The sequence below is a fragment of the Xenopus laevis genome, chromosome 1L, assembly GCF_017654675.1.
Source record: "Xenopus laevis strain J_2021 chromosome 1L, Xenopus_laevis_v10.1, whole genome shotgun sequence".
NCBI lineage: Eukaryota > Metazoa > Chordata > Amphibia > Anura > Pipidae > Xenopus > Xenopus laevis.
The window spans coordinates 127,151,259-127,173,453 of record NC_054371.1 but is presented as its reverse complement, the minus strand read 5'-3'; the positions used below and the strand labels follow the sequence as shown (position 1 = coordinate 127,173,453).

The 22,195-nt window shown below is 38.0% G+C and overlaps 1 protein-coding gene across 1 annotated transcript in view; it reads left to right on the top strand.

Annotated features, from left to right (window-relative positions):
• The window catches only part of plppr1.L (phospholipid phosphatase related 1 L homeolog), an 83,427-nt gene that overhangs the window by 33,040 nt on the left and 28,192 nt on the right, over positions 1-22,195 (top strand). The window contains exon 2 of the mRNA XM_018257213.2: positions 15,299-15,398. Coding sequence (XP_018112702.1) covers positions 15,336-15,398 — 63 coding nt within the window. The 5' untranslated portion in view covers positions 15,299-15,335. The remainder of the gene's footprint in view (positions 1-15,298; positions 15,399-22,195) is intronic.

Below are 22,195 nucleotides of genomic sequence, written 5' to 3'. Positions count from 1 at the left end.
TCATTCCCATTTACACACACATTTGTTCTGTAGCGTATCAATTTAAAGATACAGTTTCACCCATTAAAAAATAAAATAGTACTTAACATTGAATTAAAACAAATATGGGACCAGCTATCCGGAAACCCATTATACAGAAGCTCTGTATTACGGAAAGGCCTTCTCCAATAGACTCCATTTTCTCCAAATAATTACATTTTTTTAAAAAAATGATTTCCTTTTTCTCTGTAATAATAAAACAGTAGCTTGTAATTGATCCAAACTTAAATATAATTAATCCTTATTGGAGGCAAAACAATCCGATTGAGATTATTTAATTTTTACATACATTTCTTGTAGACTTGAGGTATAAAGATCTAAATTACGGAAATATCTGTTATCCAAAAAACCCCAGGTCCCAAGCATTCCGGATAACACCTATACCTGTACTAAAAATTGCGTATTATACTTGAGATTTTGTATATAAATTATTTTATTTCTTAAATATATAAATAGAACAGTTTGTATAAGGGAATATTAGTTAAAAATATACATATGCTTGGTGATTCACTTGTGAAAGACATGCTGTATAAGTAAGTAATTATTATGGCAAAGTACTATTTCTGACATAAATATATCATATGGTGATAACACATCAATTCCCAAAGACAGACTATAACATAGTCTAATAGGGGCTGATTTATACTGTACATGTACTTTGAGTTATACTGTACATGTACTTTGAGTTTTGGGATCAGGTTAAACTCATACAAAACATGTGAGGTTTTTAACTTGCTCACTTTTTTTTTTTGCATCAATTGCTTCTCCCCAAAAAATAAAAAGCTTCTAAAACCTTGCTGCATGCTGCATGGTTTTATGAGGTACAGATCTTTCAAATGGAATGTATGACAAATGGAGTTCTTTTTTTTTTTTTTTACAATGAAGTCACTATTTTGCAAAGCCTTAGGATTGAGTGTCCTATGATTGTTTGCCATTTAAACTAAGGTCCTTTAGTCTTTAAGAGGGTATATAAGTCCAAATTTATCCAATATTTTGTGCTACAAACTCCAATCAAATCCGCTTGTTTTTTACGCTTATTTATTATTACATTTTCTCAAAAATTTGCTATGCGGGAAAAAAATCAGATATTCACAATTTTTTCATCCGATGTTCACGAATTTCACAATTTTTTCGGAATTTTCACCTGAAAACTCTGAATACTTCTGGGTATTTTGATTGACATCAAAAAATCAATGGGACTTCTACCATTGACTTATATGCAACCTCGACAGGTCTCAGATTCCGAAACCCTCGGGGTTTAATACATTCCAAAAAAATTGCAATTTTTTTAAAAGTCAGATTTTATAAAAAAAATCACGGATTTTTCATGATTTTTGCATTCGGAGTTTTGTTAATAATCCCCTTAAACTCTTTAGGGGTGGTTTACAAACTTGAGTACAGGTAATACATTATATTAGTGCAGCTGCCAAGAACAACCAACCAATTAGAAAAAGTTGCAACTGCCCATTTACAAGTGTCTGTATTAGTAACTGAACTGAAAATAACCTGAGCTGTCCTATAATGCCAATGAATTATGACACAATAATGTACTGATAGCTGCTTCTGTTTTAATTTCCCAGAACTCTGCTATTTCCATTTATTGAAACATGCTAAAAACATATTATAGCTGCTACAGAGGGAAGGAGAACATGTTATTTGTGAAACACAAATGGTTTTTATTCATCTAAATACTGAAATAAAACAAATGGTTTTCTTCAACCTCTGAATAGCTGATTAAAAAGAAACACAACATGCAGCAAATTCAACTATTTACACATCAGCTTTAGCTGTAGCCAGGTATTTTATCTGTACTGTAACCAAAGACTTCTTCCACATTCACAAACTGTCCCTAAAATTCTGTTCTGCGGGCTGTTAAAGTTCAGTAGCAGCACTGAACTGGAACACTTCTGCAAAATTTTAATCCCTGATAATAATTTAGATGACTCTTTTTTATGCTGTATGGAAGAAGAAATAAATAAATCTGAATTGTATTCTACTAATTGTATCATCACCAATGCTTTGTGAATTAAGCCTATTAAAAACATTATGGGGCACATTTACATAGGGTCGAATATCGAGGGTTAATTAACCCTTGATATTCGACCGTTGAAGTAAAATCCTTCGACTTCGAATATCGAAGTCGAAGGATTTACCGCATTTCCTACGCTCGTACGATCAAAGGGAAAATCGTTCGATCGATCGAACGATTTTCCTTCGATCAGAAAATTGTTAGAAAGCCTATGGGGACCTAACATTGCACCTCGGTAGGTTTTACTTGCCGAAGTAGGGGGTCGAAGTTTTTTTCAAAGAGACAGTACTTTGACTATCGAATGGTTGAATAGTCGAACGATTTTTAAGTCGAAGTCGTAGTTGAAGGTCGAAGCAGCCAAAAAAAATCATTCGAAATTCGAAGTATTTTTTATTCTATTCCTTCACTCGAGCTAAGTAAATGTGCCCCTAATTGTTGACTTCAGTATGATATTATGCTTGTCCACTAAATCATCCAAGCCCCTCTTAAAGGCATTAACAGAATGAGCCATCACATCATTACCCAGCAGTGCATTCCACAACCTCACTGAGCTCACTGTGAAGAACCACAATACTCCTCTACAACATAGATTTTAGTCCATGCACTGAACTTATTCTTATAAGATAGACTTAATAGAAGTATGTTATATAATACAATCCTTATCTTTATATGTATATATTTCTTACTGATTTATCAAATTCATAACATTTATATTCACATTCCTAAAAAAAAACCATGACCCACTTTGCAGTCAAAAGTGTTAGTACTGCATATTTGGAAAACATGGCGATGTGTTATAATTATTACAAAGCAGTTAATGAACGCTGCATAATTAGAAATAGGAATATAATCCAAACCTACTCTCCAACTGTTACACCGAACACTTGTTATCAAGGAAATATGTTTTCATATAGTTTATATGAGTAATCAATAACTATTAAAATCATATATGCTAGTTCTTGCAAGTGGTTAACCTGGTTAGCAAAAGATAACAGCTTGTTTGTTCACAGCTAGACTTTTAAGATGAAGTTTTGGCTGTAAATTGCTACCTAATTAAAATATCCAGCTGCTACATAACATCTTCAGCTAATAGCATATTGTGCATTATGTGCAAAGTGAACAGAGTGTTTGGTAACACTTTCATTACTAGGTGAAGTATGCGGTAACACGTTGATTAACTATAGGTACAAATCACTCTTTTTGAAATACTGTAGCCAGCCTGTATTATCAGCAAACCATGCTAAAGCTGTGTATTGTTGTGTAGTATTCAGCAATGCTTCAGTGGACAAGGATAAGCAAACATATCCCTCTAGTTTGTCAGTGTTTTGAATACAATCCATTGTGTATTTTTTATCAGAGGATATGTTCTGTCATTTTAGTTTTAAAATACATTCTTTTTTTTTCTTTTAAAAAGAAATCTCCAGTGTTATAGCACAGGAACACATTTTTTTTCTGCTGGCCTTCCAAAAGGATCAGTCCCCTAATCCCATGCTTTTTTTTCCGACACTTACTAGGCTACATTAACAAAGGTGTCAGTCTAAGTACTTGCCTCCGGGTACTTGCTGTGCACTGCACTAAGCACCAGCAGAGAAATAAAGCTCCAATCCAGTAGGGGGGGATGTAAAATGTTAGGGCACCCCTCCAAGGATTGGGATGATTTACCTGATACCCCGGGCCAGTGCTCCTGTTAGCAGAAAACTGCACTGGCCCCAGGTACTTGTCAGCGAGAGATCCTCATCCTTACTTCCATACATACTCAATAGAGTTAAAAGTCAGTGTTTTTCGGTATACTGCACGTGTCACTCACTGGATTTTGAAAAAAAAAGGGAGGATCACTCGCTCACATGTGCCTCAGGCCAGTACAGTTTTTGTTAACAGGAGCACCAACCCAGGGTATCAGGTAGGTCATTACAATCCTTAGAGGAGGTGCCCCTAACATTTAGTACCCCCTCCCCCTTGCATTGGAGTTCTCCTTTAATAATCTGGTGCAAAGTTCAGAGCATTTTTGTCTTCACTATTGTACCTGCAGCTGGCTGAAACAAAATATAGTCACTATTTGCCATGAATTACTGATTTTCCCAGTGTTGATAAAGAACACTCATATGGGGTCTCATTTATAAACACCAGGCAATTTTGCACCTGGGCAGTAACCCATAGCAAGCAATCATTGATTAGCATTTTTCAGACAGCTGTAGGTTAAGCACTGAAAGCTATCATCTGATTGATTGCCATGGGTTGCAGTCCAGGAGCAAATGTGTCCACTGTTTATAAATGACCCCAGTGTGTTTTTAGGAAGAACTGTAAACAGAGTGATGATAATTAACTTAGTACCAATATCGAGAGGAATTTTAGACAGGGAATAAATTCAAGAGGAAGTTAATTTTTAATACATTCCTTGGGTGATGAAGGGGACAGCTATTTAATTTTACTGAATTGATGGTATGATTTGTATTATCAGTTACAGTATGCTTTAAGGTTGGCAAGATACCTACTTATTCCATCAGCCATTATACAGAAGACAAGAGAAGTCATGGTATATGCTCTCAGCCATCAGAATTGGAAACCCAAGCGCATACAATCACTATTGTAAAATAATTTATATAATAAATAAAGACCATGGTGTATTGCAACACACATCATTTATTTGAAAAGTATAGGACAGTATTTGCTATTTTGTTTTCATATCTGCATTAACACTGTTAACAATGTTATGTGATCCAATCATTTACAAATTACCTACATAGTTTTCATTAACCCTTTAAGTGCCAGCAGAATTTCACATTTCTGGTACGCGAAATGCCAGACGTTTTTTAAGCATTTGGTACTTGTTCAGTTTAACAAGGTTTTTCTGTAGGAAAACCTCCATGAAACTAGGAAAATTATATATTGTTTTTTTCGTTATAAATTGGACTTTGACATGCAAGTGTAATTTTGCAACTTTTCTGGAGATTTAGTGTGTATTTTGGGTGAAATATTTAAAAAAAAATAAAATTATTAAAAAATTGAGTATATCTTGAGTTTTTTTTCCACAGAAAAGTTGATTTTACGAGCTTTTTTTTTGTGTTTGTAAAAGCCGTGATCCTGCCAAGTCCAACGATACCAAATATGTATCAGTAACCCACTTTTTTTGTCCAGGAGTAACCCCCAAACTAAATCAGCATTTTCTAGAATTTTACACCAGAACAAAGTAGATAAGCACATGTAACAGTTGATGCAGCATAACTTATATGTAAATTTAAATTATCCCTTCAAGTTTGGTATTTTTAGAAACAACAGACCTTCAGGTTTGTAGGGGTGCTGTATTTTTTACTCAAAATTGAAATACATTTTACCAGCGCATCATGAAATTTAGAGCTTTTTTGTTGCATTTTTAGTTTTTTTCTAAAATGTAAACTTAGACGCAGGATCAAATGTAAATCTGACAAAACAACACGGTTATAAATGTTGAAACCACAGACAATTTGAAAGACAAACTTCTCATGAATAAAACAATACCCCATATGTATGGATACACATAGAGACGCAGCCACCAAACACCCCAAAACAGGAGCAATGCATAAGGGCAATTGCAGTTGAAAATCTGGGGACTGCGCTCTATGTGTACTACTTGCAGTTTTTCCATCTAAACACCCCCAAAATGTGAAATAACCCCCACAAACCATACATTACCGAAAAGTACACTTCTTCAGCTATTCAAAGATGCCATTCTCGCTTTTCTACACGGAGAATTGTGGCCGCAGTCCTTCGTAGAAGTCAGAGACTTGGCCTGAAATAAAGGAAAAAAGATATACAAAGCTAGATTTCTCCCTAACTATCCATGGTAACTACCAAAAACCTGCTCAATAACAATCTGCAAGTCCCCCTGAATGAAATGATACCCCCTATGTATGGATACACATAGAGACGCAGCCACCAAACACCCCAAAACAGGAGCAATGCAGAAGGGCAATTGCAGTTGAAAATCTGGGGGCTGCGCTCTATGTGTACTACTTGCGGTTTTTCAGTCTAAACACCCCTAAACTCTGAAATAACCCCCACAAACCATATATTACCGTAAAGTACACTTCTTCAGCTATTCAAAGACGCCATTCTTGCTTTTCTACACGGAGAATTGTGGCCGCAGTCCTTCGCAGAAGTCCGAGACTTGGTCTGAAATAAAGGAAAAAAGATATACAAAGCTAGATTTCTCCCTAACTATCCATGGTAACTACCTAAAACCTGCTCAATAACAATCTGCAAGTCCCCCTGAATGAAACGATACCCCCTATGTACAGATGCAGCCACTTTGGTTTGTCTGTTTGACACAGAATAACTAAACACAGATATCCCATTTATCTCATTTAACACAGAAAACTGTGTCACAACATCCCATCTAATTAAAGCATTCACCATTGTGAACAATGGTGCTTTGGTATGCTAATGAAAAGGTTAAATGCATTAAATGAGTTAAGATAACTTTAGATAACACAGTTTCTTCAATTAACTCTGAGTCATGACGCATTTAACTCACAAATCCATGTGGCTTCATCTGTATGGATACACATAGAGACGCAGCCACCAAACACCCCAAAACAGGAGCAATGCAGAAGGGCAATTGCAGTTGAAAATCTGGGGGCTGCGCTCTATGTGTACTACTTGTGGTTTTTCAGTCTAAACACCCCTAAACTCTGAAATAACCCCCACAAACCATATATTACCGTAAAGTACACTTCTTCAGCTATTCAAAGACGCCATTCTTGCTTTTCTACACGGAGAATTGTGGCCGCAGTCCTTCGCAGAAGTCCGAGACTTGGTCTGAAATAAAGGAAAAAAGATATACAAAGCTAGATTTCTCCCTAACTATCCATGGTAACTACCTAAAACCTGCTCAATAACAATCTGCAAGTCCCCCTGAATGAAACGATACCCCCTATGTATGGATACACATAGAGACGCAGCCACCAAACACCCCAAAACAGGAGCAATGCAGAAGGGCAATTGCAGTTGAAAATCTGGGGGCTGCGCTCTATGTTTACTACTTGTGGTTTTTCAGTCTAAACACCCCTAAACTCTGAAATAACCCCCACAAACCATATATTACCGTAAAGTACACTTCTTCAGCTATTCAAAGACGCCATTCTTGCTTTTCTACACGGAGAATTGTGGCCGCAGTCCTTCGCAGAAGTCCGAGACTTGGTCTGAAATAAAGGAAAAAAGATATACAAAGCTAGATTTCTCCCTAACTATCCATGGTAACTACCTAAAACCTGCTCAATAACAATCTGCAAGTCCCCCTGAATGAAACGATACCCCCTATGTATGGATACACATAGAGACGCAGCCACCAAACACCCCAAAACAGGAGCAATGCAGAAGGGCAATTGCAGTTGAAAATCTGGGGGCTGCGCTCTATGTGTACTACTTGTGGTTTTTCAGTCTAAACACCCCTAAACTCTGAAATAACCCCCACAAACCATATATTACCGTAAAGTACACTTCTTCAGCTATTCAAAGACGCCATTCTTGCTTTTCTACATGGAGAATTGTGGCCGCAGTCCTTCGCAGAAGTCCGAGACTTGGTCTGAAATAAAGGAAAAAAGATATACAAAGCTAGATTTCTCCCTAACTATCCATGGTAACTACCTAAAACCTGCTCAATAACAATCTGCAAGTCCCCCTGAATGAAACGATACCCCCTATGTATGGATACACATAGAGACGCAGCCACCAAACACCCCAAAACAGGAGCAATGCAGAAGGGCAATTGCAGTTGAAAATCTGGGGGCTGCGCTCTATGTGTACTACTTGTGGTTTTTCAGTCTAAACACCCCTAAACTCTGAAATAACCCCCACAAACCATATATTACCGTAAAGTACACTTCTTCAGCTATTGAAAGACGCCATTCTTGCTTTTCTACACGGAGAATTGTGGCCGCAGTCCTTCGCAGAAGTCCGAGACTTGGTCTGAAATAAAGGAAAAAAGATATACAAAGCTAGATTTCTCCCTAACTATCCATGGTAACTACCAAAAACTTGCTCAATAACAATCTACAAGTCCCCCTGAATGAAATGATACCCCCTATGTATGGATACACATAGAGACACAGCCACCAAACACCCCAAAACAGGGACAATGCATAATATTGGGGCTGCGAATTTATATGAGGTTCTCAACTTTTCTCATCCTAAACTGCACCTTTTCTGTTAAACCCCCACAAACCATATATTTTTGAAAAGTACACTTCATTAGATATTCAAAGATGCCATTCTTACTTTTCTACACGGAGAATTGTGGCCGCAGTCCTTCGTAGAAGTCCGAGACTTGGTCTGAAATAAAGGAAAAAAGATATACAAAGCTAGATTTCTCCCTAAGTATCCATGGTAACTACCAAAAACCTGCTCAATAACAATCTGCAAGTCCCCCTGAATGAAATGATACCCCCTATGTATGGATACACATAGAGACACAGCCACCAAACACTCCAAAACAGGGACAATGCATAATATTGGGGCTGCGAATTTATACGAGGTTCTCAACTTTTCTAATCCTAAACTGCACCTTTTCTGTTAAATAACCCCCACAAACCATATATTTTTGAAAAGTACACTTCATTAGATATTCAAAGATGCCATTCTTACTTTTCTACACGGAGAATTGTGGCCGCAGTCCTTCGTAGAAATCCGAGACTTGGTCTGAAATAAAGGAAAAAAAGATATACAAACTTAGATTTCCCCCTAAGTTTCCATGGTAACTAACAAAAACCTGCTCAATAACAATCTGCAAGTCCCCCTGAATAAAATGATACCCCATATGTATGCATAAACATAGAGACACAGCCACCAAACATCCCAAAACAGGGACAATGCGTAATATTGGTGCTGTGAATTTAGGTGCATGTATCCATATATCATCTGAAACTGTCCCTTACTGATGAAATAACCCCCAAAAACTAAGATTTCTTGAAAATAAACACCTTCAACTATTCAGAGATGCCATTCATGCTTTACTGCGTGGAGAATTTTGGCCACATTCTGCATTGTAGAACTCTGCTTTGGTCTGAAATAAAGGAAAAGATAGTATACAAAGTTAAGATTTATCTCCCAGGGAATTTTGGGACCACTTTATGGATCTGCATCTGGGTGCTACTACCCCAAAATATATTTCACTCACCTATTCGGATATATTGTAGTGGAGTGTCTTTGAGTTCCATCTGTCCTGTGGTGTTACGATACGAATTCCTTTGCTTCTTCCTACACTATTTCGCCAATGACAAAATCTGTACCACATTTACAAATACATTTTCCAACAGAAACCATAGTAAATTTGGCCCATAAATTATGCAAGTGTCCTAAGAAGTTTAGGAATTTAGGTGGCAACAATGAGGATTGGGGCATTAGCAGCTGAAATACTCACAAATCCAGAGATACCTAAATCTACAAAAACAAATGCAAATGTTGCTCAGAAATACAGACAAAACTATAGATAACTGCGCTGATAGACGAGCTTTTGAGGTGCCAGTAAAATAAAAGACTTGTAGCATCAGCATTAGAGATGCACATCATCCCACGTATTCATCACGCACCACAAGTTCTATCGTGTGCCCTCTCGCCAACCAGCACCTCATTTTGCTATTTACCACCAGCGCAATAGAAGTGCTATCCATAACACAACTGGTCTAAAACACCATTGCTCAACACAAAAGCTGAATGCCTAGACTAAGAACAATTGGAGTAGACACTCGCACACCCGTTGTGCAGGTATATAGCTTTGCTCGGTGCACAGTGAATGGAGGATACGGTGGCCTCCTAGTAACGTCTTGTATCTGCAGGGCAAGCCCTAGCAAAGGTTTTTACTGCGGTGGCACCACGGCAGTAAAAACCTTTGCAAGGGCTTGCCCTGCAGATACAAGTCTCGTGTGCTAGTGTGGTTTTTTGATTTAGACTAAGAACAAACCTACATACAAGTTTTTACTGCTACATTGCACTGCTCACCCAGTGCCAAATCCTATATAAAAAAATCAAAGATCACTACTATACAGAAAAAAAACTGTCATTGTTTGCCTTGTCAAACTTTTTTTTTTTATTAACAACATCTATACCTAGTTATAAGCGAAGTAGGGACCTGCCAAAATGTTAGATCTCAATAGGGGGGCTTGAATCTGAAAAACCACTCCACAAAAAAAAAAAAAAAAGAAAAGTATCACTCTGCCAGCACACCTAAACAGCTACTGCTAGCATGTGCATAAAAACCTAGAGCATGCCAAGTTTACTATACAGATTTACTAAATCCTTTTACCACCAACAAACCCAGAGAGCCCTAACCTACCAACACAACACAGAATTCAAGCCCTCTCGTAGTGTACCACAGTGTGGTGTGGTACACCTCAAAACAGGGTTGGAAACACAAAGCAGGCTTGCTAGGACACTTGGGACAAAAATACCGCACATCTTTTCTAACACCCCTGGAACGGCAAACCTTACAAGCTCTCTGGGCATATCTTTTATTAGGAGTTGGTGGAATTTGGGCAATGAAATGCTTACCCACCATTCGGGCAACATTGTCATTGCCAGGCATTTCTGGAACCTCCTGTACATCACCAAACAAAAGGGCAGGGAGCAGCTGCAGCAGATAATTGTAAAAACTCAATTTTGGGCCTGGTACTGCCGTTTTGTAAACGACATAAGAATTATAAAGGGCCATTTGGATCATATAAATTGCGGCTTTTTTGTACCAGGCCCTGGTTTTTCTGGTGGCGTCGTAATAAGTTTGGATTTGGTCGGTTTTATCGACGCCACCCATATGCTTACTATATTCTTTACAACAGAGTGGCTTTGATTTTGCGGGCCTATCACCACTTCTGTGTTGGACAACTACACTCTCATTGTGGATAGTAGTAAGCATAAAAACATTTTTGGTGTCTGCAAATTTTAATGCCAGGAGCTCATCGCTTCTTAGAGCATGTACTTCTCCACGTTTCAATTTCTTATCCACCAGTTCCTTGGGCAGTCCTCTGCGGTTACGCCTAACAGTGCCACAAGCTGGGGTGTCCAACCAGTAAAGGGTTCTGAATAAGGGGATGCTTGTGTAAAAGTTATCCACGTATAAGTGGTAACCTTGGCCCAACAGTGGAGTAATGAGCTCCCAGACAATTTTACCACTGACAGTCAAGTCAAGGGGACAGCCGGGGGGGTCCAAATTAGTGTCCTTTCCCTCGTAGATCATGAAAAAACTAGTATAGCCCGAGCTGCTTTCACAGAGTTTGTAAAATTTCATCCCATATCGAGCACGCTTACTAGGGATGTATTGGCGAAATTTTAGGCGCCCTTTGAAGAGCAAAAGGGACTCGTCCACACATATATTTTGGGAGGGGGAGTAGACCTCTGTGAAGCGCTGAGACAGGCTATCTATAAGGGGCCTCAATTTGTAAAGCCTGTCGTAACCGGGCTCATTAGGGGGAACAGCCGCTGCATTGTCGTTAAAATGAAGAAACCGCAGTAAAATTTGATAACGGTTTCTTGGCATAACGGCTGAAAAAAGAGGGATGGAAAGGACTGTAGTGGTATCCCAGTATGAAGCTAAGGTGTTGCGTTCTACGAGTCCCATTGCCAATGTGAGCGCCAGGAATCTTTTGATTTCATTTACAGTAGTGGGATACCACGCCTGGGCTCTTGAATACCCTGGTATAGGGTGGCTGGCAAGATACTGCTCAGCGTATAAATTTGTGTAATGGACCATGTCCTGTAGGATGGCCTCTGTGATAAAAAGATTGAAGAAATCTAGGATTTCAAAGTTAGTGGTGTCCACCTTGACGCCCGTGACTGCAGTGAATGGGGGAATTTCAGGGGCATAATTACAGGGAGGCCCCCACATAGGCGCTCCAACTGCTGCATCACCACTACCCTCACCCTCTTCTACCTCCATGGGTGCATCTGGCACACTGCCACCAGCCTCTCCCTCTTCTTCTACTTCTTCAGCAGTAAGTGTGCCGCCACTACTAGCCTCTGCGCTAATAGTGCTGCTATCACCAACCTCTGATTCATCAGTAGAGTCATCAGATGGGACATACTCCGAATCAGAATTGCTAAATTCCTCTGAGCTGGAGTCCTCACAATACCTAGCTGCTTCTGCAGCGGTATAAAACCGTTTGGCCATTGTGCCAGAAAAATACAGACCACTGCAAAACTAGTAACAACTGCAAAGCAAGAAGCTCCTAAATCCAATCCAGCAAGATTTGACCAACTGCTAATACAAACAACCAGAGGGAAAAAAAAAGGCAGCAAGATCTGACCAACAGTTAACCACTGCTAAAACAAACAACCAGAAGAAAAAGAAAAAAAAAGAAGGCAGCAAGATCTGACCAACAGTTAACCACTGCTAAAACAAACAACCAGAAGAAAAAGGAAAAAAAAGAAGGCAGCAAGATCTGACCAACAGTTAACCACTGCTAAACAAACAACCAGAAGAAAAAGGAAAAAAAAGAAGGCAGCAAGATCTGACCAACAGTTAACCACTGCTAAACAAACAACCAGAAGAAAAAGGAAAAAAAAGAAGGCAGCAAGATCTGACCAACAGTTAACCACTGCTAAAACAAACCAGAAGAAAAAGGAAAAAAAAGAAGGCAGCAAGATCTGACCAACAGTTAACCACTGCTAAAACAAACCAGAAGAAAAAGGAAAAAAAAGAAGGCAGCAAGATCTGACCAACAGTTAACCACTGCTAAAACAAACAACCAGAAGAAAAAGAAAAAAAAGAAGGCAGCAAGATCTGACCAACAGTTAACCCCTGCTAAAATAAACAACAAGAATAAAAAAAAAAAAGAAGGCAGCAAGATCTGACCAACAGTTAACCCCTGCTAATACAAACACCAAGAAGAAGAAAAAAAAGAAGGCAGCAAGATTTGACCAACAGTTAACCCCTGCTAATACAAACAATCAGAAGAAGAAAAAAAAAACTAGAACTTGAACTCCTTCCAGAAATCTACAGAATAGATTACAGACAAGACACTGCACGTGCCCAAAATCGAAAAGAACCTTTTGGGGGCACTAAACAAGCAAACAGGGCAAAGGAACAGTCTGGAATAAAATCACCCAAAGCACTAAAACCAACAGCTATTGGAATGAAATCGGGGGCCAGAAACCTAAATCAACCAGCGTCACTGCAAACACAACTTTTTTTGGGGCACTAAACAAGTAGCAAAGGGCAATGCAAATGAAAAACAGAATAAAACAACAAAATGTAATAAAAATCAGCTAAAGCAATAAAAACCAACAGCTATTGGAATGAAATCAGGGGCCAGAAACCTAGACCAACCAGCGTCACTGCAAAGGCAAACTTTTTTGGGGGCACTAAACAAGCAGCAAAGGGCAAAGCAGAATAAAACAACAAAATATAAGAAAAAAAACTAGAACTTGAACTCCTTCCAGAAATCTACAGAATAGATTACAGACAAGACACTGCACGTGCCCAAAATCGAAAAGAACCTTTTGGGGGCACTAAACAAGCAAACAGGGCAAAGGAACAGTCTGGAATAAAATCACCCAAAGCACTAAAACCAACAGCTATTGGAATGAAATCGGGGGCCAGAAACCTAAACCAACCAGCGTCACTGCAAACAACTTTTTTTGGGGCACTAAACAAGTAGCAAAGGGCAATGCAAATGAAAAACAGAATAAAACAACAAAATGAAATAAAAATCAGCTAAAGCACAAAAACAACAGCTATTGGAATGAAATCGGGGGCCAGAAACCTAGACCAACCAGCGTCACTGCAAAGGCAAACTTTTTTGGGGGCACTAAACAAGCAGCAAAGGGCAAAGCAGAATAAAACAACAAAATATAATAAAAATCAGCTAAGACAATAAAAATAACAGCTATTGGAATGAAATTGGTGGTTAGAAACCTTGATCCACCAACGTCACTGTAAAGGCACCAAACAGCAAATAAAAGTGAAAATGCAATATAATAGATATAAAACACAAAGCAACAATGAAAATGGTAAAAAACTGCAAAAATACAATAAAATAAAGCAGATAATTATAGAACAAGAGTAGAAATAAAGTTTTAGCAAAAAAAAAACCAACTACTAAAGAAAGCAAAGAAAGAAAGAAAAGAAAAGAAGTATAGGGGAAAGAAAAAGTGTAGAAGTGTGAGTGTGTGTGTGAGTGCGTGTGTGAGTGTGAGTGTGTGCTTGGCAAAGATGCCTGTAAGTGTGTGAGTGTACAAAAGTGTGCTAAATGATAAAGACAGAAGAAAAAAATATTCAAAAAAAAAAAAACCAAATTTAGAGAGATTAGAAGGAAACAAGTAAAATAAAAGGTGTAAGGGTGTTGTAGTTCAGCTCACTGAATCCAAGGCAGGCAATCAAGGCGACCAAACCAGCAGGAGAACCGCAGGAAGGCAGCAGGAGGGCTCCAACAGACACAAGTGCGCAGTAGGAGTGAAAGGGGAGGCGTCAGGAGGGCTGGATTTATTTGGGCAGCAGGAGCGCGTCACAGCCATGCGCCCTGCGTGCGCCCTGCGCTCCTATTGGTTCCAGCGACGATCGGTGGGGAGACCGGTGAGTATGACCGGTTTTGCTCGTTGCCTAGGGGGTTCTGCCAGCATCTAACGTGCGCTTGCGGTTTTAAATGCAACCGCTGCGCACTGGAACCCGGAAGTGCTGGAGATCGTAGAATCTACGATCTGTGGCACTTTGGTCCTTTGATCCACAGAACGTAGATTCTACGATCTGTGGCACTTAAAGGGTTAAAATTGCAAACAAGGCACATATTGTATATCAGCAAAAAAGAAAAAAAAAAACAGAAGTTGTTATGACCAAAGCAGGCAATTAGTGATGGGCGAATTTATTCACCAGGCGTGAATTCCGTTTTTTTGGATGCCGGTGTGAAAAACAGGCGCCGGTGCCAAAAACGAGACCCCGACGCCGTTTCGCAAATTTTTCAGGAAATTCAAACATTTTTCGGCGAAGCAAAACGAGCCAAATTCGCCCATCACTACAGGCAATCATATTGCAATATGTGAGCACCAGTTTAAAGGGGTGCAAATTTATTTGATGTGAGATCAGTTGATGAATCAGCCAGATTTGCATGAGAATTGAATTGACAAGAACATATTATGCCCATTATAAACAACATTCTAACATTTTAGTGAAAACATTAATAAATCAGCCTCTTAATCTTTGAACCCAGATCTTTGTGAAATACACAGTTTACAGAAGGTTGAGGTACTAAACATATTTAATTCTTTTTCCAGGAGTTTGAGAAATCACTGGTTACCTGACAGAAAAGAGATGGCTTTAGAGACCAACACGCATCGAAGTTACTCAATTATACCATGCTTCATTTTTGTGGAGGTGAGTAATTGTCCTTTGCATTACAGACTAGGGTGGCAACTATATAGTATTGCGTAAGTCTCTCTGGAGTTGTATGTGTATAATGAATGGCACTGCATGCCACTGAAACATTTATTTAACAAAAGTGCAAGTCTTGATCTCTATACAAGAATTACTCAAACTACATCAAGGATTCAAAACAGGTAACCCATTTATTTTTGCCAGTGGAATATACTAATATATTAATCTTGAAATAATGTTAACCTAGTGAAATACAACATATATATTACTGAGTTGTCCTTAAACATTAGTGGCCATAAAAGTGAATTTATACTCATATTTGTTTCTGTTAGATGATGTATTGAATGCCCAATACCAACACAGGATCTATGCCTATCAGAGATGAAAATGCAACAGATCAATGCAGGACATAATTATAAGGCTTCACATAGCCCATCACTTTCACTTACAAAGCTGTCACTGCTTTGGAAATAGTGTAAGAAAGGGGGCAGGGAGAAACGATCCACAAAGGTACCTCAGTGATAGATCTGTCTTGCTACAGACAGTCCAATGATCAATTAGTATGACAGTAGGTAGGCCTCTGGGAACACATGCCCAGCTAATGCAAACTCAAGTCACTGTCCCTACTGTCACCTTTAAGGCTTATATAAATGTGCTTATTGTGTCTTGTGTTATGGCATGATATTTTTGTCACTATTTTCTACAGCAGACAACAAATTAGACTAAAGGCAGCCAAAAACCACCAGGGACATATGGGCAGCAAAATAGAAAACCTGCTTAACAGATGGATAGCACAAGCCTAAAAAAAAGAAAGACAGAAATGATAGACTTTGCTTGCAGCCTGTGTATATAATGACACAAAGACAATCTTTTGTATTCTTTTACTCTTGACTCCATGATGATATGTGGGAAACAAAAAACTGGTTCTGCTCTCAATATCACAGTGAAAAAGCTATCCCTTTCTAAAAGAATCACTGATGATCTTCCTTTTTTAAAATGAAAAAGCAATTAATAATGACAATGAAAATGAATGGTAAGCCTTATGCAAACTATCAATATCGGTTTGATTTTAATTAAAACAGTGCTAAACTCAGATCCAAGGGACTCAAAAAAAGAATCACATCCAATAAAGCTCTATAAGCTTCACCAGGTCAGATCAAAGCTACTGTGTGCTTCGGCTCAACAAATTGAGGCTCCTAAACCAATAGATTTATGCAATTCAATGCCCAGGGATTTGAGTCCCTAGGATCGGAGTTCAGTTGACTGACTCCATATGGACTCCTTTGCAGGAGTCCTTAGTATAATTCTCTTCAGACGTCAAGCAGCTGAGTGTTTTAATTTACAATGCGAATACAATATACTGTATACATAAATTATAGTTCTTTTGGACAGCTAGTTGCATCGGGAAAGCTGGTACCAACTATGCTACTAATTAAAACAGTCTCATTCCAACTGTTAAAAACAAAATAACATCCAGGGGTTATTCTGAATATTTTGTACTTTCTGGACCCTGTAGAGGTGGGAGCAGTCATTGTTTCCACTTCCAAATGCTGATGGGACTTCACTTTCCTTGCATTTTTAATGGAGTATATTTTTTTGTCTAAAATGACATCTTCTATTGAAGGACATGTATCGTTATCCATTAGCGACAATGACCGACTACTCCCTTGTAGTATCCAGAGTAACACAGCTAATGGTATTCCCAATCAGACAAACAGTGTCATTCTACAAGAACAAAGAGAACAGAGACCATTCAATCAAATTTAGTCTGGTTTGTGATAGAAAGATTAGATAGATAACCAATGGGGGGTACGTTGGGCTGCAAAGAAAACATCCAGAGAACATTGTTTCTTTTCACTGGAAATGAGGAATATTGTCAACAATCTTTTTTTAATTTTAGGACATTGTTCAGTTGTATTTGTATTCCACTGTGTGTCAGTTGACCTTTCCATCATACATATACTTTACACAGCTGTGCTGCTTTTAGAATAGAGTCCAAGACTGACAACGAATTGACAAGTCTTTTATCTGTTGTGACTGTGTCTCAAATGTTTCATTGTGGAATGTGCAATATTATATATAGCTGTGCCTCAATGATGTTTGTATATATGAACTTGGAGGTGTAAAAGGGAGTTGTAACCCAAAACCCAAGAAAACAATGTTTCAGAATTAATGCAAATATAATTATACAAAACTATCCAATATAATGAATTACAATTGATCATATCTAACCTAATGATAATGTCTTTCCCTTATTATACCTAATGTGATTGCTCAGCTCAGTGACCTGTTCTGTTTATTAATTTATTCAGTTTATTTGAGGTTTAGAATTAGTTTAGAGAAGTCAAATTTGATTAAAAAAAAGAGAAGTCAAATTTGATTCTTCTCTGTGATGTTTTCTTGTCTTTTTCCATTCTTGGATATTTATCATTCTTCAATTGAGTGTTCTTGCTGAATGCATGAATGATCGGAACAGCAGGAAGTGAAAAGGAGCTGCTACTTCTCTTCACTTCCTCATCTGTCGATGTACCATGCCAACATGCTGCATTGACAAAGGAAATTTTCTAACGTGCCCGATACATGGATATCTGTGAGGCTTGGCGATAAACACTGCCGCAACCATTGTACAAAACATATTTGTACATGCGTGGCCAACTTTACATTGAATTCAATAGTAAAGCAATTGAGAAAACTATTGAGAATTCTGAAAAGTAGATCGAGGGAGAGAGTGGAAGGGCAATGACACATCTTAATTTATCCAGTTCCTATGGGTCATTTAAATAACTCCCTTTCTCTTTTGGTATCAACACATTAATTAGGTCTATGGATATCTTTAAATAGTTTTATTATGTTGCCTAAATAGGAAAAATAATAAAAATCTATTGCCTACAAATTGTGGGATTTTAACTTTCTATACAATATGTCTCCTAAAAGAAAAAAAAATGCATTGTGCATATTATATAATTAACTTGTATTACTCTTCCCCACTGTGTCAAAAAAACAAAATACACAGGTGAGGAGGGAGAAGCAACAGATTTAGGCATTGTGATAATAATGACTACATTTGTGAAAAATTCTATTTTCTGTTGTAATTGCTAATTTAATTCCACCTGTTTCCTGCTTAGATTATACAATATATTTTGGCAGCACCTGCAGTCTTCAATGCTTTTTTGTATTTTTTGTTGTTAATTGGCTTACCCTACTTTCTTATTCTAGTGGAATTAAAATAGCAAGTCTTTTGAATACAAAGGAAAGTGCTTTTTGTGGAAAAGAGGACACTGTGAATCAACAAATCATTACAGAATTCATGGAAGAAAAATTAAATATTTACAATGTTTCCATTTCTGTCACACCATGGTTGCTGGTTAAAAGCAGAAGTAAAATAATTAAACATGAAAGATGTGCCAAAAAAATTAAAGAATCTAAGCATTCACTATGGGGCACATTTACTTAGCTCGAGTGAAGGATTAGAAGGAAAAATACTTCGAATCTCAAAGTATTTTTTTGGCTACTTCGACCACCTTCGACTACGACTTCGACTTTGAATCGAACAATTCGAACTAGAAATCGCTCGACTATTCGACCATTCGATAGTCGAAGTACTGTCGCTTTAAAAAAAACTTCAACCCCCTACTTCACCACCTAAAACCTACCGAGCACCAATGTTAGCCTATGGGGAAGGTCCCCATAGGCTTTCTAGGCAATTTGTGATCGAAGGAAAATCGTTCGATCGATAGATTAAAATCCTTCAAATCATTCAATTCGAAGGATTTAATTGTTCGATCGAACGATTTTACCTTCGATCGAACAAATTGCGGTAAATCCTTCGACTTCAATATCCGAAGTCAAAGGATTTAACTTTGATGGTCGAATATTAAGGGTTAATTAACCCTCGATATTCGACCCATAGTAAATGTGCCCCTACATGTATGAATGTTACTTTAGGAATCAAATTTACCAAGAGGCTTCATAGAGCACATGGGCAGAGTGGTGGTCAGTCAAATTCCAACTGTATTTTCTGAAAAGTCTTGCTGCAATTAATTCATATAGGTGAATAAGTAAATCACTCAATAAATGGGATGATTGCAATGTACACATATCTGGCACATACATGTATGATTATAGCAACTCGCATTCCATAGTGCTATATTTTCTTGTTTATTTTTGACATGACCACAACACAAGATGAGAAAATGATGGTCAGGCCTCAAGAGCTTGGCAGTCTAACCATAACAAAATGGACAGAATTATATAAGATTCCAAATTATTGACATTAATTATAATTCTTTCCAAACCTTTCTGCATCAACAACTGTTTTAAATAGTATAAAATGTCCAGTATGGTTAGTCGACCCCACATCTTTGTTGCCATGTTAGTGATTGTACAGTGATTGTACAGTAAACGTCAATAGAATTAAGACATCATGTACAGTATAGAGTCTACCATACAACATGTACTCACTAAACGTACATACTGATGTACTCGCTAAAATAAGGAAAATGTATTATGATTTTTCATACATTTACTTTAAGGTAATTTTCCCCAATGTCTCTTGGTCCAGGTGCACATTTTGGTGTTTGTAGGATCACTATGTACCAGGAATCAACAATTATTTAAAAACTGAAGATCTCTGAGCTGATTACTACAAACTGCAAAATGCAGTTGTTGATGAGCTTATGTATATTCATGTTTACATAATAGCTGAAAAACATTACATGTTATCTATCAAGAAGAACTGTTTAAATATTTCCACGTTAACATCCACTCTGAAACATCACAAAATTACACCCCCACTCCAATCTCCAAGGTTCCCCTTATGAGGAAATTCACTCCTCTTACACCTCCATCTTCTCCAAGATTTCATATTCTGGTCTCTAAATGGGAGACCTACTTATTGACTCAACCTTTCCCTCTTACGGACAACTGTTGTGAAATGCTGCACAAACAAACCACACTTCTACAAATACTTCCAACTTAGGCATGCATTTCAAGCCCAGTTCTCTACCCTAACACCACATCTGACCTTTCTCTCCATAGAACCCACTTTACACCAGACCCTACAAAACTAGAATCATGGTTGTACAGCACGGTTCTATCTATGGGCTCTAAACCTTTTGATATGGCCAAAGTCTGCTGGCTAGTTGACATTCCCCAAATGACTCAAGAGGACTGGGAGAAAGCAACTGATAACTGCTATGATTATTTGATCTCTACCAGAAACCAGCCAAATCAGTATAAGATAATGCATCAATTGTACATCACCCCAACAAGACTCCATGCTATAGGCAGGAGACCGGACAACTCCTGTCCCTCAATATAATATACTGTTAGCCACATTCTACCATATGATGTAGCCATGCCCTGACATTACCAAGATCCTCAAAACTCTGGTTGACTTCTCTTTCCTGATGTTGTCTCTCCTCTCACCTGTCTTGTAGGGGTTGTAGACTACCTCTTAAAGTAACAGTAACACCAAAATATGAAAGTGATTTAAAGTAATGAAAATATCATGTAATGTTGCCCTGCACTGTGAAAACTGATATGTTTGCTTCAGAAACACTACTATAGTTCATATAAACAAGCTGCTGTGTAGCAATAATATTAAAAATGTGTACTCCCTACCAAGGATATTGATACCAAATGCTTATATAAATCTCGTTGATTCCAACGCAGTATACTTAGTTTTAGCAATGTAGTCTCTTTGCTCATGGCTAGGCAGAATCTTGTCTTTTGCTTGTAAAAGTAATAAATACTTACCTATTAAATAAAATATCATGTCATTTTAATTTTTGCACTAGATGTATTTGATGCATCAAATGATTCCCTAAAAAACTAATGGCTACAAACATCTTTAAATGGTTGATGGTACCTCTGTATTTGACTTCTACATGACATTGACAGGTTTTAGCTGGAGTATTTTCAGATTCTAGCCAGGTCTGGGGTATAATAAATTTAAAAAAAGTCTTTTTCTTAAAAAAAGTTGCATTTTAACTGAAAAATAGCCTTGCAAACTCAGAATTTTCAGGTAAAATAACAACACAACCTTTAAATAACCTGCATAATGTTAGTATATTAGAATTGTAGGATATAGCTAATAAGGGATGCAAAGCACTTCAGAAAGAGCCAGTACTTCAACACAAATAAGGTTAGTTTTTTTTATTCACTGTTTTTTTTCACTCACTAGATCAGTTGATTCCAGCATACATAGTTGTATAGCTACTGTACATTACTTTGCCCAATATTTTTTCTCACTTAGGCAGAGAAAGAGGTCACTATAACCTTGAGGGGAAAGTAATGATAGGGTAGTGTGTGTTAGTTGTTATAGAGACAAATGTTCTCAGTATGTTGATGTTTTATGTGGTAATTTAATAAAAGGAACACTTGTTTGCTTGCACTTGGTCCTGAAGGATCTGAATTGTCAACTGAATCAGTTTTACAATCTTTGTACTTTAGGCTAATGGCGCATTTTCTCCTTCAGTGGAAGAAGGTTCCAGTTCACACTTCTAGCCTTTCCCAACATACAAGGTGGATTTTTACAGTGCTGTCCAACTACGCCCCCCCCCCTTGGTGGCCCCCAAATGAAAGTCTGCCTGCTGTGTCTGCTTGCCATGTGTAATCTTTAGTAGGTATCACTTCAGAGATTAACTGGCCCCTGCATTGTTTAAACCTCAAATTCATACGGTAAACTCCTGCATTGTTCACACACAGGCCCGGATTCCGGGCTGAGGCATCCATAGTCCGTTGGGTCCTGGCACTTGGCACCTGCACAGCACCCCTCCTTCCACGCGCGTGCACAT